General features: G+C 44.1%; 4 protein-coding genes and 1 pseudogene across 4 annotated transcripts; all 5 read right to left on the bottom strand.

The window, feature by feature from the left end:
* Positions 1-955: 955 nt before the first annotated feature.
* On the bottom strand, positions 956-2,297 carry LOC139473171 (cholecystokinin receptor-like). The gene has a single exon (XM_071255689.1). The coding sequence runs from the start codon at positions 2,286-2,288 to the stop codon at positions 981-983; it is 1,308 nt and encodes a 435-aa protein (XP_071111790.1). The 5' UTR covers positions 2,289-2,297; the 3' UTR covers positions 956-980.
* A 4,953-nt stretch (positions 2,298-7,250) lies between these two features.
* On the bottom strand, positions 7,251-8,832 carry LOC139473226 (uncharacterized). Its single transcript, XM_071255756.1, has 2 exons — positions 8,686-8,832; positions 7,251-7,840 (listed from the first exon to the last, which is right to left on the bottom strand). The coding sequence occupies exons 1-2, from the start codon at positions 8,750-8,752 to the stop codon at positions 7,296-7,298; spliced, it is 612 nt and encodes a 203-aa protein (XP_071111857.1). The 5' UTR covers positions 8,753-8,832; the 3' UTR covers positions 7,251-7,295.
* Positions 8,799-9,308, bottom strand: LOC139454227 (uncharacterized). Its single transcript, XM_071235813.1, has one exon. It carries the CDS (start codon positions 9,306-9,308, stop codon positions 8,799-8,801), a length of 510 nt encoding a protein of 169 aa, XP_071091914.1.
* LOC139459944 (uncharacterized) lies at positions 9,166-10,286 on the bottom strand (annotated as a pseudogene).
* A 3,215-nt stretch (positions 10,287-13,501) lies between these two features.
* Positions 13,502-18,040, bottom strand: LOC139459934 (cholecystokinin receptor-like). Its single transcript, XM_071241673.1, is given in 3 exon segments — positions 13,502-14,847; positions 17,950-17,982; positions 17,984-18,040. Coding segments are annotated over 3 exon segments (1,413 nt in total). The 3' UTR covers positions 13,502-13,524.
* Between the last annotated feature and the right edge of the window lie 6,368 nt (positions 18,041-24,408).

The following is a 24,408-nucleotide window of genomic DNA, read 5'->3' as shown; positions in this document are numbered from 1 at the left end:
TTTCTGGGTGTGAATAACATGTTATTTGAGATAAATAGCAAAACATCCTTTTCTACGTGTATGTGTAAAGTGATGCTTGGAATACAGTGACATCTGTTGAGTTCTGACATGAGTTGAATCTGATATGTTGGCATGATGATGAATGACATTTATTAGAATCAGATTCATGGTAAACTGGTGTTACGGTGTTATAATGGTAAACTATTGGTACAATGTTACAATCCGTGCTGTCTTCCACATACATACATCTAAACAGCCTATCCTTCCAGTCATCGTTTCGATCCCACTGCAACATGTGTTAATATCAGCATATGAAGAACAGTTGGTTACTAGTCGTCCATGTGTTTCAGGATGCTTATTTTACATGTGATATATGTATCAAAGTGCACCAAGGGTCATAGATATATATGTATAATATAGAGATAAATGTATAATATAGCGATAGCATCACTGCACTGGGTAGTCGAGATTGCTGAAGATTATATCAGGTCGCTGTATGCCTTAAAAGTTATTAATATGTCAACTGCGGATGTAGCAGGTGATAACAGATAAATTTAATAGATAGAATAGGGGTTAATGAGGATGTCTCAGTACAAGGCATAGCAGTTCCTGTCGTGGTCCAATCTTGTGCAGACAATTTCTCAGTCTCAGGTGGTCCAGGGAAGACAACGTTGCAGTTTCTGAAGTCGTCTCCTTGTTGCTTCTTGACGGTGTTACATATATCATAAATGTATAACGTCACAATTAGTCACGTCTCTCTGCATTGATCGTTGTATAGCGGCAGCCATCCGTCAAGTTGTGATTATCAACAAATTGTTATGATTTATTCATCCAAGTGTCATCGTTCCGTAACGCATGGAATGAACAGCAAAACATTTAACCGATGATTGAACATGTTTGTTGTGCGTTCATCACATGACAATGTGTTCTGTTTATGTTCCAAACTTTCCTCCCGTGTCTTACATATCAGCTGCTTTCCCTCAACGATAACAAGAAACGAGTAGTTTCCTCCACTCATTTCTGAATCTTTCATTGCAGAAACTGTACACAATGCAGTTAACTGCACTCTGTATGAAGTATGAGCGTAGGAATACATTATACACCATGAATCCTGCTCCTTGTAAAGAGTCCAGAAAGTCGGATTTGATAAATCGAGTTATCATCAGGATCAGATGAGGTAAGAAACTGATGATGAACACCACTGTGATGATGAACAACATAAGCGTTGTTTTCATCGCTCTGGGCCTTGATTTTTCTTTTGGTTTTGCAGCATTATTTCTTATGGATCTCACACTATTCGAGGATTTGTCTTCTTTACGCGTCTTGGGATTTGCTGAGGTGTCATTCATACATGTACAACTTGTCTCAGACGAACCGTCAAAACCAAGCGTCCCATTGTTTGAATTGGAAATATTGCAAGTAGCTGTGGGTGACGATATGTTACGGAAGGCGATCCCATTCTCAGTTCCATCTTTAAATGACGTCTCGGTTGTGTAATTCGAAGAGTGATGTTCCGTATCCTTTGCCGGACGGAATTTAAATTTCCGGTGTTTAAACACAGTCCTGCCAATGAGGATGTACATAACTACCAGGACACTCAGAGAACCGAAGAAGATGAGGAATAGGACTCCTATATAGACCACGGGGAACAGAGTATCGCGCCACCCGTCATCAAAGGAACACTCGAAGCCTGTTATTTCCTCTTTGTCTGTTTTGACCGTTTTCCTACCGTTGACAATAACTGTCGGGATGGGGATGACTAGTGATACGGACACAGCGATCCCTACCATGATGCGCGCGACTCTGATGGTGATCTGTTTGTTCAAAGGCCGACATATCTTCCTGTATCTCTCTATAGCAACAGCTATGAGCGTGAATCCTGAGGACACCACGGAGAATGTGCTGTTGAATCGTATCATTTTACACACGGCTGGGTAGTCGAACGTGTGACTGTACCTCATGTCCAGGATTTCCCCTGGGATTGAAATGACGCATGTCATGAGGTCAAACACAGCCAGACACACCACAAACACACGGGTCGGGCTTGGTTTGAATTTCTTAAGGTACACGATCAGCACAAGAATGTTTCCGAAAAAACCCAGAACCATTAGGATGGCAAGATATACCACGGCTGGTATCCTCAAGGGAAACATCGAGTCGTCAAGGTGGGATAGATAACGGTTCTTCTCCTCATCGCTGATATTTAATGATGACGTCACTTCCGCTGTCGTGTTGTCTACACCAAAATGTGTCGTATCCGAGAAGATGACTGGCGACTTTGAGGCCATATTGGATTTGGTGATCACCTGAAATGATACGCAAATATGATTGTTTGTAGTGACATATTTCGTTTTTCATATGCCTCAAATGTGATACTCTGAACCCTTACTATTGGTACTTGTAACGAGATGTGAAGTATGACCAACTGAGATCAGCATATACTAACGCATATGTGAACCCATGTGAAGATCACGGGTAGAATAGGTTTTCAGCAACATATGCTTGCCGTAAAAGGCGACTATGTTTGTCGTAAAAGGCAACTAACGGGTTCTGGTTGTCAGGCTCGCTGACATGGTTGATGCATGTCATCGTATCCCTACTGCGTAGATCGATGCTCATAATCTCAATTACTGGATTGTGTGGTCCAGCTTCGATTACTTGCATACCGCCGTCATACAGCTGGATCCCGGTTCGCCCCGATTATATTTCTAGGTTTGTCAGCACCATACCCATGCTCGTGGGTTTCACCGAAGTGGGAAATGTCTGAGACGTGCACCACTTCGGGCTTTCCTTCCACATTAAGCTGACACGCCGCGATATAACTGGAACACTTTTAAAAGCGGCGTTAAACCGAACTCACACACCACAATATTGTTTCAGATGCAATGGATGCAAGATGTCGTTTTCTAGAACTGTACTTACCCGTATGTCGTGACACCCCTTCTCGTTGCAGTTGTATGTATGCCCAGCTTAAATGCTCCCTTTGTTATGTGTAAACTGAAAAGAACGCATTTCTATCAACCAGGAAGTGTTCCCTGTATTTGACATGTCATAAAAAAGCGTCCTCATATTTGAATAGAGCATGATTTAGTCGTACATATAGCTAGGGTTTGTATTGCTGATGAAGAATAACGAATGTGTTGGCTTAATCACATGCATGAATCTTCACATCCATGGCAACCGCCTCCGTGGTCTAGCGGTAGAGCGTCCGCCAGGAGAGCGGACGTTTCGGAATTCGATCCCCGGCCGCGTCATACAAGAAGACGTTAAAATATGGTACTTGTTGTTACCCTGTCTCGCGTTGGGCATTACGGGGCTAAAACAAGGACTGGTCAACTTGGAGTCAGTATACTGTGAGTAGTATGTCTGAGTCGGGTATTCGTGTTAAACTGCAGGATGTTATCTCCGTGGGCTAGCAGTATTAATCGTCATCAGTCATTGAATGCACGTCGCTTTATAAGTGTAATAATCTTGGACGCGACGTTAAACCCCATTTCACCTCTCCTCACCTTGCCTCGCCTCGCCTCGCTTCCCCGCTCGCATCACCTCAACTCAACTCAACTCAACTCACCCCTCCCCACCCCGCCCCACCCCACCCCACCCCACCCCACCCCACCCCACCCCACCCCACCCCACCCCGCACCGCACCGCACCGCACCGCACCGCACCGCACCGCACCGTACCGCACCACACCACACCACATCCGTGGCTTCTGGTCAAATCGATCGCATGTAGGGAGTGAAATCTAGTTTGCTGTCAGTGTTGGTATATTTAAGTAGCCTAACATCCAGTGTTTCTGTGAGGAGTGGGAGGGGATGCAAAGATCTCCAAAACGTTTCTAGTAGACACAGTCACGATAACGGTCCGATATTAGAGCCTAGGGAAAACCATGTACATACATCGATGAAATTAGATATGATATATTGTATCTAGCGTTTAATCTTGTAATTATAAAACGGTCACTCTATGTCAACCACACGATTTCATGTTATGAACCAGAACAAGTATTTGCATTATGCAAAAGTAGAAGAAGACCCATGCCCCACCTTTCCACGTAGGAGATAGTTATTCTAGTCCATAGTAAGTCCTACGTAGGAGATAGTAATTCTAGGCCATACTAAGTCCTACGTAGCAGATACTTTGACAAAACAATTCACCGTGCCCTACTACGCTTCCGTACAGATAAAATCTCTCAAAGGTGGCTTTTGATATCCAATATTGAAACACGAGTCGATGAAAGGAGAAATGTTTCCAGTCTGTGTATTATTTTAATGGACAGATGTTGGTTTATACGTATGTGATAACACGTGCGATGTACGTGCGATATTCGTGATCAGCTCTGGATGGAGTTGATCAATATCGGTGATGTCGACTTTAGCTGCTACCTGCATGGTATGGACTCAGCAAAGCTCACTGAATGCATGTTGTCTTGTAGAACAGATTACAGACTATGTGACAAAGATGCTGATGACTTTGCACGAGTGTGTGTAAAATATGTCAAGCCAATGTTTAAAATGGTGTTCAACTAACTCTCAATACATCAGCATTACCATTCTGCATATTTCATGCAAAATAATATGTTGTTCTGATAAATGTTCATCTATTAGTTTCTGCTTTTTTTGTACTCTTCTTTATGGAGGAATAAAAGGTTATATTCTATTTCCTACGTAGGACTTACTATCTCCTACGTAGGAGATACTAAGTCCCACGTAGGAGATGGTTATTCTAGTCCATACTAAGTCCTACGTAGGATATAGTTATTCTAGTCCATAGTAAGTCCTACGTAGGAGATAATAAGTCCTTCGTGGCAGATACTTTGACAAAACAATTCACCGTGCCCTACTACGCTTCCGTACAGATATAATCTCACTAAGGTGGCTTTTGATATCAATTATCCCGCGATATGCCAAGGAGAGGCACGGGCCACCGAGCCGTTGGTGCCCGTGCCTGTAATAAAACAGAAGATGAGATTGGGTTAAATGGCCGAGGGTGTGCAGGTACTAGTGGGCTACTTAGCTGCTAATTGTATATACCAAAAATGCTACCGTTGCCATGGCCACGCGCGTGGCCGACGGCGATTGCAGCTAGCGCTGCTGGCCTGAGACTGCTACCGCTGTCCGGCCCCCACGGTAGCATATTTAAACGCTACCATTGCTTGGCAACTCCCACGTTGCCAAAAGCAGCTCCACGCTGCTGGCCTAAGTCAGACTGCCGCTGCCCGGCCCCAGGTAGCCGGCCAAAGCAGATCCCACTGCCCGGCCCCATTTGCAAAACCATTGTGCGGCTCCCGCCGCGGACCCAACTGTCAGCTACCGCTTGACAAGACGACTTCCGCCGCCGGGCCCATATACGTGGCAACTGTTTGCCCCAACGTATGTTATTCTACGATTCCCCGGCTGAAAAGTCGGGAAGACAAGGTTCCCACTGAGAAGCAGGTAACCCCGGAAAGGTTCCCGCTGAAAAGCAGGTAGCCTTAAGCACGAGTATTAATTTGGAAGCAAGTTAATTTGTTACTAGCAGTGTAGCCCACAAGAACCCCGCCACAAAGTACCAGAGTGCTACCCCACACCCACGGCCACGCGATACGCGGAGATAGCATTGTTGCCCGGCTTGCTTATGTACTGAAAGGAAACACTAACCTGTGGAGATAATATCCTTACTGGCGCAAAACGAGCGCCAGGGCATGCAATAAATTGTCCGTAAACACACACAGTCCTTTGTCACTGAGGTGGACGCCCTCCCAGGCGTACCATGTCTTGTCAGATGCCAGGATCTGGGGATGTGGCACTGTTGTACCGCCGAGCTCTTTGACTCGGTTGGTCAGTCGGCGGTTGATATTCTTCCGCATCCCCTCGATCTTTCGTGGATCCCTGGCATCGTGCCAGTAGCGCCTGGGCAGCATTGAGGATACGATGATGATGTTGGTTTATACGTATGTGATAACACGTGCGATGTACGTGCGATATTCGTGATCAGCTCTGGATGGAGTTGATCAATATCGGTGATGTCGACTTTAGCTGCTACCTGCATGGTATGGACTCAGCAAAGCTCACTGAATGCATGTTGTCTTGTAGAACAGATTACAGACTATGTGACAAAGATGCTGATGACTTTGCACGAGTGTGTGTAAAATATGTCAAGCCAATGTTTAAAATGGTGTTCAACTAACTCTCAATACATCAGCATTACCATTCTGCATATTTCATGCAAAATAATATGTTGTTCTGATAAATGTTCATCTATTAGTTTCTGCTTTTTTTGTACTCTTCTTTATGGAGGAATAAAAGGTTATATTCTATTTCCTACGTAGGACTTACTATCTCCTACGTAGGAGATACTAAGTCCCACGTAGGAGATGGTTATTCTAGTCCATACTAAGTCCTACGTAGGATATAGTTATTCTAGTCCATAGTAAGTCCTACGTAGGAGATAATAAGTCCTTCGTGGCAGATACTTTGACAAAACAATTCACCGTGCCCTACTACGCTTCCGTACAGATATAATCTCACTAAGGTGGCTTTTGATATCAATTATCCCGCGATATGCCAAGGAGAGGCACGGGCCACCGAGCCGTTGGTGCCCGTGCCTGTAATAAAACAGAAGATGAGATTGGGTTAAATGGCCGAGGGTGTGCAGGTACTAGTGGGCTACTTAGCTGCTAATTGTATATACCAAAAATGCTACCGTTGCCATGGCCACGCGCGTGGCCGACGGCGATTGCAGCTAGCGCTGCTGGCCTGAGACTGCTACCGCTGTCCGGCCCCCACGGTAGCATATTTAAACGCTACCATTGCTTGGCAACTCCCACGTTGCCAAAAGCAGCTCCACGCTGCTGGCCTAAGTCAGACTGCCGCTGCCCGGCCCCAGGTAGACGGCCAAAGCAGATCCCACTGCCCGGCCCCATTTGCAAAACCATTGTGCGGCTCCCGCCGCGGACCCAACTGTCAGCTACCGCTTGACAAGACGACTTCCGCCGCCGGGCCCATATACGTGGCAACTGTTTGCCCCAACGTATGTTATTCTACGATTCCCCGGCTGAAAAGTCGGGAAGACAAGGTTCCCACTGAGAAGCAGGTAACCCCGGAAAGGTTCCCGCTGAAAAGCAGGTAGCCTTAAGCACGAGTATTAATTTGGAAGCAAGTTAATTTGTTACTAGCAGTGTAGCCCACAAGAACCCCGCCACAAAGTACCAGAGTGCTACCCCACACCCACGGCCACGCGATACGCGGAGATAGCATTGTTGCCCGGCTTGCTTATGTACTGAAAGGAAACACTAACCTGTGGAGATAATATCCTTACTGGCGCAAAACGAGCGCCAGGGCATGCAATAAATTGTCCGTAAACACACACAGTCCTTTGTCACTGAGGTGGACGCCCTCCCAGGCGTACCATGTCTTGTCAGATGCCAGGATCTGGGGATGTGGCACTGTTGTACCGCCGAGCTCTTTGACTCGGTTGGTCAGTCGGCGGTTGATATTCTTCCGCATCCCCTCGATCTTTCGTGGATCCCTGGCATCGTGCCAGTAGCGCCTGGGCAGCATTGAGGATACGATGATCTTGGTGTCAGGAAGCTGGAGTTGTATCCGAAGGACTGATGCCACCATGTCAAGGTAGAGTTGGCTGCCTTTGACCGAGCACAGGTCGTCGGAGCCCAGGTGAATGATGAGGGCTCTGGGGCTACGCCGTGTCGCCTTGACCTGTGCATCCAGAATGGTGTCCAGCTCCTTCCACCTCATCCCCCCTCGTGCCAGCCATAGCATCCTCGGTTGGTTCGGGCTGGTGCCCTTCAGGAGCAAGTACTGCCTAGCCCTGGCCATGTAGCTGGATCCCACCATCCAAACTGTAAACAATAAGAAGTGTAGTAAGTACCATGAAAGACTATTTGATTTAATTGTGCAACATTGAATTTGTTGGTAAGCGTATGTAAGCATTGTAGCAATCTGATTTCCACCTGCCGTATTGTTGTACGAGGTGTTCAGGCACCCCGTTCATGGCTGCTGATGTGGCTGCCCCAATGCGGAAGGAGTGCGAAGAATAGCAGGCCGTGTTTATGTTGCTGTGTGCTAAGGCCTTTTTTAGGAGTGCCTGGAATTGGTACCTTGTAACGGGGGAATGGTCAAAGTGGACGAATGCATGTTGTGGGCCGGAGGGGCGCGCCTCCAGGTAGTGCTTGATGGCGACTACCGGACATAGCGGATTACCTGGTATAGGTGACATTGTAACTGTTGTCCCCATCCTGTACTGATCAGACTTTGAGTGTGGTAAATGGATTGAAAGCTGCTGGGGGTTGCCCGAGAAGCTTAAATTCTGGATGGCGCAACCTGTTTTTGAGGGTCCAGTTTGGACGAGTTCGCTAACCCTAAAGAAACCGAAGAATGCTGTGCAGTAGACTGCCTTGAACAGCCTGGCTTCATATGCTGATGAGCATACGTGAGGCAGATTGTTGGTTACTACCTGCAGCAGATCTGCAGTGATCGGTTTTCTGGTGTCTGGTCGGCCCGCTGATTTGTGTAAGCCGGTTACAATCTTGCCTACCAGGAAATGGTTTGTACAGTCGGTGAGCCCGTGGAATTTGTGGTGTGAAGACAGCGCTGCAATGTAAGTCTTGACTGTGTTAGGGGAGTGGTGAGTGACTGACAGATAAGCAATAAAGTTTACGACCTGATCCAGCGGGACTGGCCACACCTCTTGTAGCTGGTGTGCGGACCGGAACTGGTGCAAGGCATTGATGCCTGTTTGGTAAGTGGCCCATGTATTAGTAGACAGAGATTGTTGTAGGAGTCTGCCGGCTTCCTGCCTCAGATCAGCCATATGTTGCACGGGATAGGTGTGGGGTTCTGATCCTCTCGGAAGCGTTTGAGCTGAAACCTCGAGAGAGCATCGGCAATAGTGTTAGCAGTGGAACATACATACTTTGCCTTAAACATAATATTATATCGGAGACACTGCAGGATTAGGCGACGGAGTAGGCTCATCACTCTGGGGGCCTTGGTTGACTGCTTGTTGATTATTGTTACGACGGCTTGGTTGTCGCAGTAAAAGAGGACCTTTTTGTTTGCGAGTTGCTTGCCCCAGATTTGGATGGCCAGTGTGATGGGGAACAGCTCCAGGAGCGTCAAGTCCCGTGTAGTTCCATCCGTCACCCACTGGGGTGGCAATGCGCCGTTAAACCATTTGCCCTGCATGTAGGCCCCAAAGCCGGCGCCACCCGCTGCGTCTGAAAACAGCTGGAGGAAATCGCTGTCCACCCATAGTTGGTCCTGAAACACTGAAATGCCGTTATAACTCGTAAGAAATGTTAACCACATTTGTAGGTCTTCCTTGACCCAGCTGGTAATCCTAATGTGGTGAAATGGTTGCTTACCTTTGCTAAGCAGATCGATTAGCCTGCGGCTGAATGCCCTTGCCATTGGTATAGCCCTGCACATAAAGTTAAGCTTGCCTATGAGGGACTGAAGGGCCCTTTTTGTGACCTTGATGTTACCTGTTGACAGGATGTCTTGGATTTCCCTTGTTGCCTCCTTGATCTTGGGCTCTGGGATTCTGATCTGCATTGCAATGGTGTCGATTTCCAGCCCTAGGAATGTCAGTTTGGTTGTGGGGCCCACCGTCTTGTCGTGCGCAATAGGAACCCCAAGCTGTTCAAGTGTATTCACGCATCCGTTGAGGTTGTCTGAGCAGTGGCTGGTGCCTGCTCTGCCCCCCGTTAGGAAGTCATCCAGGTAATGCATGACCGGACACGTTGGAAGATGCGATTGCATGCACCATTGCAAGAAGGTACTAAACGTTTCAAATATGGCGCAAGATATGGAGCAGCCAAATGGTAAGCATTTATCGAAATAGAACTCAATTCGAATCTGATGCCTAGCAGCTCGAAATCGGATGGGTGGACTGGTATAATTCTAAAGGCCGACTGAATGTCGAATTTTGCTAGTAATGCTCCCTTTCCCAGTTGTTGCACCATCTGGGTAGCTTCATCAAATCTGGCGTACACAACGGAGCAGGCCTCTGTGTCTATGAAGTCATTTATAGATTTACCCCTGGGATAGGATAGATGGTGAATTAGACGGAATTCCTCCGCATGCTTACCCAGGTGCTGACCATATCCTGGCTGCTTCTTGGTCACCAGGCCTATTGGGGATACTTGGAGGTTGTCTAGGGGGGTGTCCTTGAAGGGGCCCGCCATCCTGCCAAGGTCGACTTCCTTTTGTAGTTTTTGTTTCACGTAGCCTGCCGTATCTTGGTGTGTGGCTGATCGCAAGTTTCGTGCCAGGCGACCCGTGCGGCTTCCCTAGAACTCGAGCTTAAAGCCAAAGCTAAAACCTACCCATAAATAATTTGCATCTCTGTAATTGACCCTAGCATATTGGCGTAACCAGGGTGCCATTTCATTGAGATCCACGGGGGAAGGGGCCACTGAATTTACCTGCCTTGCCGGCTGGTTTTCTGTTAGGAAAGGGCTGATTGGGCTTGTATGGGGTCGGTTGGACCCCATTCCCTCGAAAGCAGGTCCTAGAGCTATGGGAATGTTTGCCACACTTACCGCATTTGTGAGTGTACTTACAGTTGACCCTGCTACAGCCAAATTTATTGAAATCCCAGCATACCTGACTGGCGATGTCCCCCTGTACGCGTGTCATTGCGCCCCGTCCGCCTGATTCTGGTTGTAGTACCGGCTGTGTTACCATGTACTTCAGCCACAACTCCCCGTCGATGTTGTCCCAGCGTCGTGAGGGGTCCCTTGACATTCTGTGTCGGAATTGTTGGTCGTAGGTTGACCAGGCATCCCCCCCGAATCGAAGTGCCGCCGTTCTTATGGTTTCCATGTAGGACAGCAACCCTTGGGTTGTGCGGACCTCGGAGTGCCTACTAACGTAAGTACACATGAAAATGTGGAAAGCTGAAGTCCAGCTTGCCAGGGACAGGCGCTTTGGTTGCTGTTTTATTGGTTTAAAAATTACCTTACCTGAGGAGTCATACGCCATGGTAATCGTACCGTCCTCGTGACTTCCCTCGGTGTTTGGTAGTATTGTGCCGAGGTCGACATACTCGCCAGGCCAGATTTTTTCCCTCACCTGTTGTTTGACGTGCGCGTCTATTCCGTCCGCACGGAAGGAAAGGGAATCCCCGTATCCGGCGATGTGATTGGCTGGGGCCGCGTCACCGTCGGCCTCGTTGTGCGCATCGGGGATTCTCCCTATGTTGGGCGAAATGGCGGGAGAACTAAAACCAAGCCTTACCTGTTGGTTTGCGCTAACCGGGCCGGGCGCTGTATGTTCCAGCAACTGGAGTATTTTTCCCAGTTGCTCGTTTACCTGGGTAGCCGAGTTGGCAACCTGCGCGGCATTTACAAGCTGCGCCGATTGTACGTTAATTCTGTTGCCACCTTCGATATTTCCGTAATTGGCAGACTCGCCATCAGCTGTTGTCTCCAGTACAATGTGTACTCCCGGGGTTTGTCTTCTGGTTGTCCTGGCCTGCTTGGCTCCCCTCACAAGCTTGTGGTTGACGGTTGCTCTTCTCTTGGGAGGCATCACGAAAAGTCGGGGTGGTGAGTTGGTATTCCACAAGCGTAAATTGTCCCGAGGGTGAAGTTCGGGAGTAGAGCGGAATAAATGCGATACGGCGAGTGCTGAAATAGATGGTATTCAAAGCGTAATCGGCGAAACGGTCGCGATTGTGTAAATGCGATACGGCGAGTGTTGGAATAGATGGTATTCAAAGCGTAATCGGCGAAACGTTCGCGACTGGGTACAAAGGAAACGTAAAATGGGAAAGCGATTAGATACAGTGACACACGTGTGTACTTGGGGAAGGGCTGCTCGCGAATGACGGACTAACAAAGGGCGGGATGATGCTTGCGCGGGATTATTCCCCGGGCACGGTGCCGAGTGGTGGCCCGGGGTGATTGAGTTACGAGGGGTGATTGGGTTACAGACGTAATTAGCCCATGGTTTGGATACGCGCGATAAAGTCATTTAGTAGTTAGTACTAAATGTAAATATTGAAACACGAGTCGATGAAAGGAGAAATGTTTCCAGTCTGTGTATTATTTTGATGGACAGATGTTGGTTTATACGTATGTGATAACAAGAGACAACAGAGTGAGATTTTATTTATTTCCTGATACAATTGTGAAGCATAAATATGTCTAACAATGTTTCAATTTGAAAATCACAAGAATTAGATCACCTTAACATCAAAAGACAGTAAAATATTGACATGCACGTATATAACTCGAATGAAACGTTTGCAACTTATCCATTACAACTTATCCGTGCATAAAATATTCATGATATCACTATCAATATGTTGCATTTACGAGCAGTCGTTACTGGAAAACATTAGGTCGAGCGACCAATGAGTGGGAGACTCGACCTTCCGTTTACAAATTTACTTGTAGCTGTGCTACTCGTGATCCTGAAGATATCGATTTTGAATATTTATTGCGGTTTCTGGGTGTGATAAACATGTTATTTGAGATACTAAATAGCAAAACATCCTTTTCTACGTGTATGTGTAAAGTGATACTTGGAATACAGTGACATCTGTTGAGTTCTGACATGAGTTGAATCTGATATGTTGGCATGATAATGAATGACGTTCATTAGAATCAGATTCGTGGTAAACTGGTGTTACGATGTTATAATGGTAAACTAGTGGTACAATGTTACAATCCGTGCTGTCTTCCACATACATACATCTAAACAGCCTATCCTTCCAGTCATCGTTTCGATCCCACTGCAACATGTGTTAATATCAGCATATGAAGAACAGTTGGTTACTAGTCGTCCATGTGTTTCAGGATGCTTATTTTACATGTGATATATGTAACAAAGTGCACCAAGGGTCATTTATATATATATATATATATATATATATATATATATATATATATATATATATATATATATATATGTATTATGTATATGTATATATATTATTATGTATTATGTATTATGTATATATATATATTATGTATATGTATAATATGCACATGTTGATAGTCGAGATTACTGAAAATTATATCAGGTCGCTGTATGCCTTAAAAGTTATTAATATGTCAACTGGGGATGTAGCAGGTGATAACAGATAAATTAAATAGATAGAATAGGGCTTTATGGGGATGTCTCGGTACAAGGCATAGCAGTTCCTGTCGTGGACCCATCTTGTGCAGACAATCTCTCAGTCTCAGGTGGTCCAGAGAAGACAACGTTGCAGTTTCTGAAGTCGTGTCCTTGGTGCTTCTTGACGGTGTTACATGTATCATAAATGTATAACGTCACAATAAGTCACGTCTCTCTTCATTGATCGTTGTATAGCGGCAGCCATCCGTCAAGTTGTGATTATCAACAAATTGTAACGATTTATTCATCCAAGTGTCATCGTTCCGTAACGCATGGAATGAACAGCAAAACATTTAACCGATGATTGAACATGTTTGTTGTGCGTTCATCACATGACAATGTGTTCTGTTTATGTTCCAAACTTTCCTCCCGTGTCTTACATATCAGCTGCTTTCCCTCAACGATAACAAGAAACGAGTAGTTTCCTCCACTCATTTCTGAATCTTTCATTGCAGAAACTGTACACAATGCAGTTAACTGCACTCTGTATGAAGTATGAGCGTAGGAATATATTATATACCATGAATCCTGCTCCTTGTAAAGAGTCCAGAAAGTCGGATTTGATAAATCGAGTTATCATCAGGATCAGATGAGGTAAGAAACTGATGATGAACACCACTGTGATGATGAACAACATAAGCGTTGTTTTCATCGCTCTGGGCCTTGATTTTTCTTTTGGTTTTGCAGCATTATTTCTTATGGATCTCACACTATTCGAGGATTTGTCTTCTTTACACGTCTTGGGTTGTGCTGAGGTGTCATTCATACATGTACAACTTGTCTCAGACGAACCGTCAAAACCAAGCGTCCCATTGTTTGAATTGGAAATATTGCAAGTAGCTGTGGGTGACGATATGTTACGGAAGGCGATCCCATTCTCAGTTCCATCTTTAAATGACGTCTCGGTTGTGTAATTCGAAGAGTGATGTTCCGTATCCTTGACCGGACGGAATTTAAATTTCCGGTGTTTAAACACAGTCCTGCCAATGAGGATGTACATAACTACCAGGACAGTCAGAGAACCGAAGAAGATAAGGAATTCGACTCCTATATAGACCACGGGGAACAGAGTATCGCGCCACCCGTCGTCAAAGGAACACTCGAAGCCTGTTATTTCCTCTTTGTCTGTTTTGACCGTTTTCCTACCGCTGACAATAACTGTCGGGATGGTGAAGACTAGTGATACGGACACAGCGATCCCTACCACGATGCGCGCGACTCTGATGGTGATCTGTTTGTTCAAAGGCCGACATATCTTCCTGTATCTCTCTATAGTAACAGCTATGAGCGTGAATGCTGAGGACACCACGGAGAATGTGTTGTTGAATCGTATTATTTTACACACGGCTGGGTAGTCGAACGTGTGACTGTACCTCATGCCCAGGATCTCCCCTGGGATTGAAACGACGCATGTCATGAGGTCAAACACAGCCAGACACACCACAAACACACGGGTCGGGCTTGGTTTGAATTTCTTAAGGTACACGATCAGCACAAGAATGTTTCCGAAAATACCCAGAACCATTAGGATGGCAAGATATACCACGGCTGGTATCCTCAAGGGAAACATCGAGTCGTCAAGGTGGGATAAATAACGGTTCTTCTCCTCATCGCTGATGTTTAATGATGACTTCACTTCTGCTGTCGTGTCGCTGTCGAAATGTGTCGTATCCGAGAAGATGACTGGGAACCTTGAGGCCATGTTGGAATTGGTGATCACCTGAAATAAAACGCAAATATGATTGTTTGTAGTGACACATTTCGTTTTTTGCATATGCCTCAAATGTGATTCTCTGGAACCTGACCTTTATTGGTACTTGTAACGAGTTCTGAAGTATGACCAACTGAGATCAGCATATATTAACGCATATGTGAACCCCTGTGAAGATCACGGTTAGAAAAGGTCTTCAGCAACATATGCTTGCCTTAAAAGGAGACTATGTTTGTCGTAATAGGCGACTAACGGGTTCTGGTTCCGGCTCGCTGACTTGGCTGTGCATATCATCGTATCCCAACTACGTAGATCGATGCTCATGATGTTCATCACTGGACTACGTCGTCCAGACTCGATTGTTTTCAGACTGCCGTCATATAGCTGGAATATTACCGAGTGCGGTGTTAAACAACAAACTACCAAAAACATGTGAAGCACAAGTAATGTCCTCGGGGAAACAATATGACACGCAATATAATAAAACTCTTAATTATTTCTTCCTCTGTTCACCCTTTCTAAGGAAGGAAAATGTACAATAAGGAATACATAAATTAGAGCATATGTGAATCCAACTATTTTAATTTGTGGAGAAGGTTTCAAGCCGCAGAGGTCTACAAGCACAAAATATGGCTTCTGATCCCGCTTGGCTAGGCCTCGTGCCCTCGCAAAATTGTTTCGAAATTTATATCTCCAAAGTTGCCCAAACTTATAAAATGCCTTAGCTACGTCACGGTTAGACACTGATTTTCAGTATATTAGACTGTTCTTTTGATAATGATAGCAATTATCCCTGTAGTTTATCCAGATTCCCGATGGTTAATTCTGACTCGATCACCGAATGACGCCACGTTCGTTTATAAACAGTGAAAGTAGTCCCTACTTGACCTTTGATATTTTTATCTCTATCCGCATATGACCCCAATGGATATCGTTTTTATCCGTTGGCTTTATCCTGCCGAGAAACCTACCCATTATATGATAAATAACTTTATCCCACAAGGTAAATCAATCGAAAACGTTGTCTTTGACAAGACTTTTTCAAACCGCTACGGTTTAAAACTTTACTTTATATAATAGTTCCAAAAATTAAATGAATAAAATAAGAAAGAATAATTTTGTTTCTCATGAATGTTTGAGTATATTTTACTATGCAGATACCTGGAGCTCAAAAATGTTAATACGAGGGAGCGTATTGGAGCTCAGGGTCTGGCTTTACTTTGCAGGACACTGGATTGTCTGGTCCAGACTCGATTATTTACAGACCGCCGTCATATAGCTGGAATATTGCTGAGTGCGGCGTAAAACAAACAAACAAACAAACATGTGAGTTGGTGTTAAAGGGCTCACATCAACACGACTCACACTGTTACTGGTGCGTCTTGGTAGATTACTGTTATACGCTTTATTACAATCCAAAGTTAAGATATATTCCTTTATTAGATAATTTGCAATCGTGTGGTTTTACCAACGTCCGAATCATGCCGGAAAAAAACTTTCCATATATTACGAGCGCTTTGTTACGCACATACACATGTTGATATAATAGTTGGTCAGATTACATTTATTCATTTTTCCTGGAGGAAGTATTAAATATCAATAAATAACCCCACTCATTTATGTCGTGGTAGCCCTGAGTATTATTATCAGATTATTCTGAAATATTTTAGATGCTATTAATATTCTTGTTTCACCGCATGCCTGCGCACGAGGCAAGTTAAACGCTCAAATGAATCAATGACAGGTCATGCTATGTCCCTACATATACGATTAAAACACCTATATGTAAAATTTAGCTTTTGTTACTTTGATTGATTTGTATGTTTGATAATGTCCCGTAGCTTTAGGGTGGTAATCGCACGCGTGTATAACACAAAGATAAACATACAGCATTGAAGCAAAATAGTGCATGCTAAAAAGATGTTCACGTACATGAAAATAATCAGTTTCGAATATCTGCCGAAGTAGTTTAGTTGGACGTAAAACGCAAAATAGTGATGAACATGGATGGATATGAATGGATAATTGAAAATCAGAAAAGACATGTATCATTAACCCAGACCTCGGATACCTGCAGGAACACACAATGTGCATAAAGGGTAAGTTGTTGTTGCTTGACACCTCACAGCAGTATCCCTGCTAATGCGACGGCAGCCTGTAGTCAAACTAGACTAGACCCGAAAATCCAGTGACATTTGTTTTGTTGAAACTAAATCTAATTATGTTATTTGTAAATTACGTCTGATGCGTACAAGTGCAGTGATTCTGCTGTTTATAAGCACAGGTTTTACGTTTAAGAAATATGTTCGTTTTGCAACACAGTAGGGGGTGGTGGTGGGGAGTTGAGGAGTTTGAATTTTTACGCAGTTTACTTAGCATAATTGGAAAATACTTCTGAGCTTATGATGAAGCTCCATCGCCCGAAATATCCACGCAGTTCACGTAAAGATAAAACGTCAAAGACAGTGAACAATTGATTATGCGCCGAAACATATGTGAATGCCGAGGACACCACGTAGAATATGCTGTTGAATCGTAGAATTTCCTGAGATACACGTTCAGCACAAGAATATTTCCGAAAATACCCAGAACCATTAGGACGACCAGATATACCAAATCTGGTATCGGTTCACAGCATAATATCAACGAGGTTGTATGAGGTTGAATTTCTTATAAACCATAATAGTTATTATAAACATCAACAAGAAATAGTTTATGAATATTAAGGAATCGATATATGATGCCATTTGGCTTACTTGGAACATCAATCTCTCATTCTCAGCCTGTAACGGATATACTTTAATTAAACGCCTTTATATACGGACCGCCTCCACGGTCAGTGCTAGAATGTCTTCCATGAGCGGAAGGTCCAGGGTTCGATCCCCGACCGCGTCATACCGAAAAGACGTTTAAAAGATGGTATACACACATGCATGCACGTTGCTATATAATGTCAATAATCCTGAGCGCGACGATAAACCCCATTTCAGCTCATCTCACCTCTTCATCCGTAATTGAAACATTTTATTATGACTATAAACATGTTCTATTGATTTAGTATCCGAACGTACACATTTCTAAAATCAAATCACATTCATTTTAAATACTTACCAACCAAGGAAGTAGGTTGCCTATATATAGCTATGTGCATGCAGATCAGGTGTAGATAGCTCCGAGACTGGTCCCAGTACATACAACACATCAAGGATGTTATTCAACAGGATTTTTTTCTTCCTCGTGCTAAATGGAGATTTTAACATATAATGGTCAAACATGTTGCCAACTAGAAGGAAGTCCCTGAACAGATTGATACATGTAAACTCGTATATGAAAACTGGGCCATTGTCCGTGTGCAACCATATATAGGTAATCAAAACTAACAAAATGTACGATTTGCAGTAGTTTAGCTCACCGTCCCTGGATCATATTTTTTACCTTCCGCCCAGCCTTCACTTTAAGGCAATAGGACTACATGAACAATCTAGATTTTCGACAGGTTCTTTGGGGGCTCATTTTTAGTTCAATTCAACTTAAATGTCAGTGCCAATCAACTGTTGGCTTCCCTTTTTAAGTTTCCACCTTTCTTATCTCCTTACTTTTGTTGTTCTTACATATACATATTTGCTCTCTGCCTCATAGCATGTATTCGTTTGATGAAGGAGTAAGTATATACTTCGAAAAGTTGTGGACAACATGCACTGTTTCCTTGGTGTAAATGATGTGCGGTATGTGACCTTACATCTTTCAAACATTGTTGGATCGCCTTCTCATCGCCAATGTTCTATTAAGTCCAAAGTGGGCCAATGTATGGATATCCTCTATGACCCTATGGTAAGCTCTCTCAACTGAATGCATCCTTGTATAATAAACACAGGTACCTCCACTTCATGTGAAATATTACATCACAAGAAATGTTATCTTCCCCTTGACAAAGTCACATGTAGCAACATCTACACTCCTACATGCACATTTAAATGGTTTGGAAATGCGCTTTAAGCATTTTAGGTGCTAGGGTTCTTTGAATGAATGTTAGCCATGGGCTAAAGAATTATACCACTCAGATTTCCCGCAACGCAGTTTGAGTGACCATTTTAATGATTAAACATCGGATCCTGTCGTGGTCTAAGTCGGCGGAAGTCGTCTTGTCAAGCGGTAGCTGACAGTTGGGTCCGCGGCGGTAGTCGCACAATGGTTTTGCTAATGGGGCCAGGCAGTGGGATTTGCTTTGGCCGGCTACCTGTGGCCGGGCAGCGATAGTCTGACTTAGGCCAGCAGCGATAGCTGCTTTTGGCAGCATGGTAGTTGCCAAGCAATGGTAGCGTTTAAATATGCTACCGTGGGGGTCGGACAGTGGTAGCAGTCTCAGGCCAGCAGCGCTAGCTGCGAATCGCCGTATGCCATGCTAGTGGCCATGGCAACGGTAGCATTTTGGTATACACAACTAGCAGCTTAGTAGCCCACTAGTACCTGCACACCCTCGGCCATTTAACCCAATCTCATCTTGTGTTTTTATTATAGGCACGGGCATCCACGGCTCGGTGGCCCGTGCCTCTCCTTGGCATATCGCGGGATAAATAATCGGATCTTTTCACAAAGCATTTCCCACACAAGAACGCACGGAATTTTCACACTGACCATAGAAAATTGTAAAGCTTCTCTGTTGACAGTCGAGTACACCTTCTCAATGTGAAGCAAAACTTGCTGGACATCCAACATCAGCTAGATCCGTCCCACTCAAACAGGCGATTTGTATAAACGAATGGTGGTGCTTTGTCATCAACATTTGGATGAGTTAATAAAGATGCAGATGACTCAACGAAATTGCCATGTCCAACAAACAAGGTGTGAACGTTTGCAAACACGTGCAAAGTCCGAGAAAAGATCGTTACTGTTCCCATGTACGATGAGTTGGATACTGAAAGCTCTCCAACTTGTGTCACCTGTCTGTACTCCAGAACGTAATATCTTGAAACAAAGGTAGTCGACGCTCGCTTTTAAAAACCTCTCTCAAATGGTGAAGACGAACCAGCACGTCCATTCAATACACCATGCATGAGCCCCTGAAATGCCAATGGTGTCGTCTTAGGCCAAAATGACGACGTCGACCACCAACAACCGACATATTCGCATTCTCCTCTGCACCTTGTACTCATGGCCCTTCACATTCATCATGCATGTCTAATAGATTAGCCTTGTATTTGCATGGCTAATCTCTGACTGAATTTGATATATCTGTTCACAATCAAGCCCCTCTAGTAGGAGTGATGGATTACAACAATTAACAACTGACAGATATTGATACACCTATACACCAGTAGTATATTGCAAACCTGGAAAGTACTGCGAAAACTGTGAGCGATACACACTCGCAATAGTTTCACGATCATGACGCTGTTATTTGTGCAGACCAACAAGAAACAAACAATGCGAGGAAGCATATTTCGTATATTCCACACATTGTCAAACAACCCGGAACATTACTAAATAAATATCCCTGATATCACTCAGTGTCAATAGTCTAATCAGGAAAGTCCAACAACCTGCCACATCTCGTCAGTTTCCTTCAGAACACTGAGTAGTGCAGACATACGCCAGCCTTTTAACCTACTGTTATATGAACACACTACTCCCTTCCTTGTCAACTACAACACATTCATATAACTAAAACAAATCAATGATAGATACTGAGCTACCTTTTCAACACGCTGCTTTCTACACATAAAAAATAACATATGAAAAAATGCAGTTTCATCTGTGGTAACCCCATCGACATGGTGTCGCAAAACATTCCAGACGCAGTTAAAACTATTGTTACGCACACGCTATAATTTCAGGGCGCCAAACTTTCCAGATTTACGATATGTATTCACCATCTACCAACTGACAAACCAATTCTGAACTTACTTAATTAAAGTAGGTATGTCACGGTCCATTTCGCTGCCACCGCAATGTGTGTGCTGACTGGCGCCTCCACTGTACAGACAACGACACAGACACAACAGGGGCGTTTACCCAACGACGTACAGGTACCAAGTGACATGTATAATCTGACACATGCACAGGAACACGAGGGCCACGTATTGACGAACACTAAAAGGTCATCGAACACATGCACAGGAACACGAGGGGCACGTATTGACGAACACTAAAAGGTCATCGAACACATGCACAGGAACACGAGGGGCACGTTTTGACGAACACTAAAAGGTCATCGAACACATGCACAGGAACACGAGGGGCATGTTTTGACGAACACTAAAAGTCATCGAACACATGTACATGAACACGAGGGGCACGTTTTGACGAACACTAAAAGTCATCGAACACATGTACAAGAACACGAGGGGCACGTTTGGACGAACACTAAAAGGTCATCGAACACATGTACAAGAACACGAGGGGCACGTTTTGACGAACATCGAACACTGAACGCTGTTATCCCCTCTTATTAACCACACACAAAAGCTGGAATTATGTCTGAATACTCGTATTTATTAGATGTTAGTAAGACTACCTGACGTAAATGCTTGGTGCTGTCCAACCGGCGAGAGCGACACAATTCACTGTGCAGACTTGCTTGAATCAGGGAGTCACCGATTATGATTCTTGGTTTGTTGGCACCTTACTCATGCTTTCGGGTTTCACAAAAAGGCTTAAAGTCTAAGACCTGCGTGAACCTTGCTATAAAATCACTTCGATATCAAGCTGACCACAGATATATAGATACATTTAAATAATACACATACTGTTGGCACCTTACTCATGCTTGTGGGTGTCACAAAAAGGCTAAAAGTCTAAGACCTGCGTGAACCTTGGCTATAAATGCACTTCGATATCAAGCTGACCACAGATATATAGATACATTTAAATAATACACATACTGTTGGCACCTTACTCATGCTTTCGGGTGTCACAAAAAGGCTTAAAGTCTAAGACCTGTGTGAACCTTGCTATAAAAGCACTTCGATATCAAGCTGACCACAGATATATGGATACATTTAAGTAATACACATACTGTTGGCACCATACGCTTGCTTGTGGGTGTCACAAAAAGGCTAAAAGCCTAAGACCTGCGTGAACCTTGGCTATAAATGCACTTCGATATCAAAATGACCACAGATATATAGATACATTTAAATAATACACATACTGAAGTTCTACGAGAAAATAATTAAACGAACCTTATCGCATGTATGCATGCCATTTCTAACGTATAAAGTACGCTTCGTCCTGATTGACGCTAAATATAACCTACTCACTTCTGACACAATGTAACTATCGTTAAACTTGAATAAAAAATATACAGTTGTATTGATTGATAATATGTATTTATTATGTATCTATTCTATAAACAGTTATCATATTTTTTTTTTATTTGTGACATGTTGAGTGTTTCAACAAGCTTTAACTTATAGTTTGTATGTTAGAACAAGAACACAATTTTGAAAATCATCGGGATATTTTTTAAATAAAACAAACATGTCATAGGTGAGTTTGGCTCATCTCAAATTCAGGAGAATAGTTCTAGGTTTATGTTTGCATGTGCGACGAAGCATCTGTACACATTTATAAGACAATATCTTCAATTTATTAGGAAGAATACCCTGGGCCAAGACAAAGTGGCGTATACGAGAACATTTCAATGAAAAATAGTCAATTCCGTTTATTCGAGTACAACTATGGGGGGGGGGGGGGGGGGGGGGGGGGGGCATGGGGGGCCCAGTCGTTTAAGGCGCCGCGATTCGCTGTGTCCCTTGGGCACGCCAGAAACCTAGTATGATTGTGGGTTCGAATCCCGGTTCGCCCCGATTTTGTTTCTAGGTTTGTCAGCACCATACCCGTGCTCAAAGTGGAACACATCTGAGACCTGCATCACGTCGGGCTTTCCTCCCTCATTGAGCTGACACGCCGTGATATAACTGGAATACTGTTAAAAGCGGCGTTAAACCCATCTGACTCACTGATGAGTACAACTATTTACAGAAATTTCAACCATTTTTTTAGATCTGCATCACGTTGGGCTTTCTTCCCACATTGAGCTGATAGGCCGTGATATAACTGGAATACTGGGGGTCTGTGACAACAATTAAGTATACAGGCATGGAGGTGAGGTGAGGTGAATGGGTCTCTCGTTCCGCGTGTGTGTGCGCGCGCGCATGCTTGTACTAGCCCGGTCTACTGCCGGATTAATAGTACAAAACATGCTGCATAGATATCCCACTCATACTTTATCGACTTGTTCAATTTTGAGTGATAGACACGGTAACAACAAGTACCGGTTTCTAACATCTTTTTGTATGACGCGGTGGTCGATGGTCAAACCACTGACCTTCCGCTGTCCGTACAGGCACTCTGTCCACGAGACCACGGAGGCGATTTTATACGCCAGGAAGCGCAATATCAACAGAATGGGTCAAAAGCCGAATGTATATAACTGCGTTAAAAATGCATTATTAAGAGTGACTGAGCTGTGTCTAACGCAGCTTTGGACACTTTTTTTAGTTTCATTATGACATTACGACTTGTCACGGAGTAGTGCACGTACGGTCACGTACAGACGAACCCACGAACACGGGTATGGTGCTGAAACAGAAAAGGAAATCAGGGCGGACTTAAATTCGAACCATCACCCGTGGGCCGTATTGCTAAGACCGCGAACTTGGTTATTAATGTTTTTATCAACAATTATCCATTTAAAACCTTTTCATTCGTCCTTTCTGAACCATCAGAATCGAAACAGCGACTAACAATAACCCATAGTGAAACTCCTAGTTGCATTTCCTTGTAATCATCACAAACAAGGAAGGCAGGCCAGTTGTGACGCCGGGAAGAAACCGGGAGAAACAACAGACGCTTTGTGAGTACAATGACTAATGTTGTTGTTTTTTATAATACACACTAAAGGGGAAAAAGTAATCATGCTTCATATAAAGTAGGACCCGTGAAGATTCGGGGTAGAATCGGTCTTCATCAACACATGCTTGCCGTAAAAGGCGACTATGCTTGCCGTAAAAGGAGACTATGCTCGCCGTAAAAGGAGACTAACGGGATCGGGCGGTGACGCTCGCTGACTTAGTTAATGCATGTCAGTAGTATAGTGTCACTATATACTACTCATGTCATTTTATCCCAATGATGATGCTCAGGATATCAATCAGTGGATTGTCCGGTTCAGACTCGATTATTTACAGACCGTCGTCATATGCTGGGATATTGCTGAGTGCGGTGTTAAACAACAACGAAACAAACAAATCTTACAAAGCTGTGTAAATGATATGTTGTTGAAAATAACGACAAAATATGTCATCCGTTTGATCAATGTCTACCGTCGTCCTGTGGTAGAGCGTCCACCAGGAGTGGGTAAGGTCCGGGGTTCGTACACGTCGCTATACAAGTTCAATAATCTGGGACGCGATGTTAAACCCCATTTCACCTCACCTCGTAACAAATTCATTGACAAAACCATTTCTGGTAACATGAAACAGAAACCCGACCTATAAGGGTGGTGTAATAACTCAATCAACAATGTCTATATCGGATGTGACCACCATTTGCGTTGATACAGACGAA

This window comes from Haliotis cracherodii, unplaced genomic scaffold (genome assembly GCF_022045235.1).
Source record: "Haliotis cracherodii isolate W230 unplaced genomic scaffold, xgHalCrac1.p SCAF_1, whole genome shotgun sequence".
Lineage (NCBI taxonomy): Eukaryota > Metazoa > Mollusca > Gastropoda > Lepetellida > Haliotidae > Haliotis > Haliotis cracherodii.
Note: the sequence above shows the minus strand (reverse complement) of the source record. Positions and strands in the feature narration are given on the sequence as shown.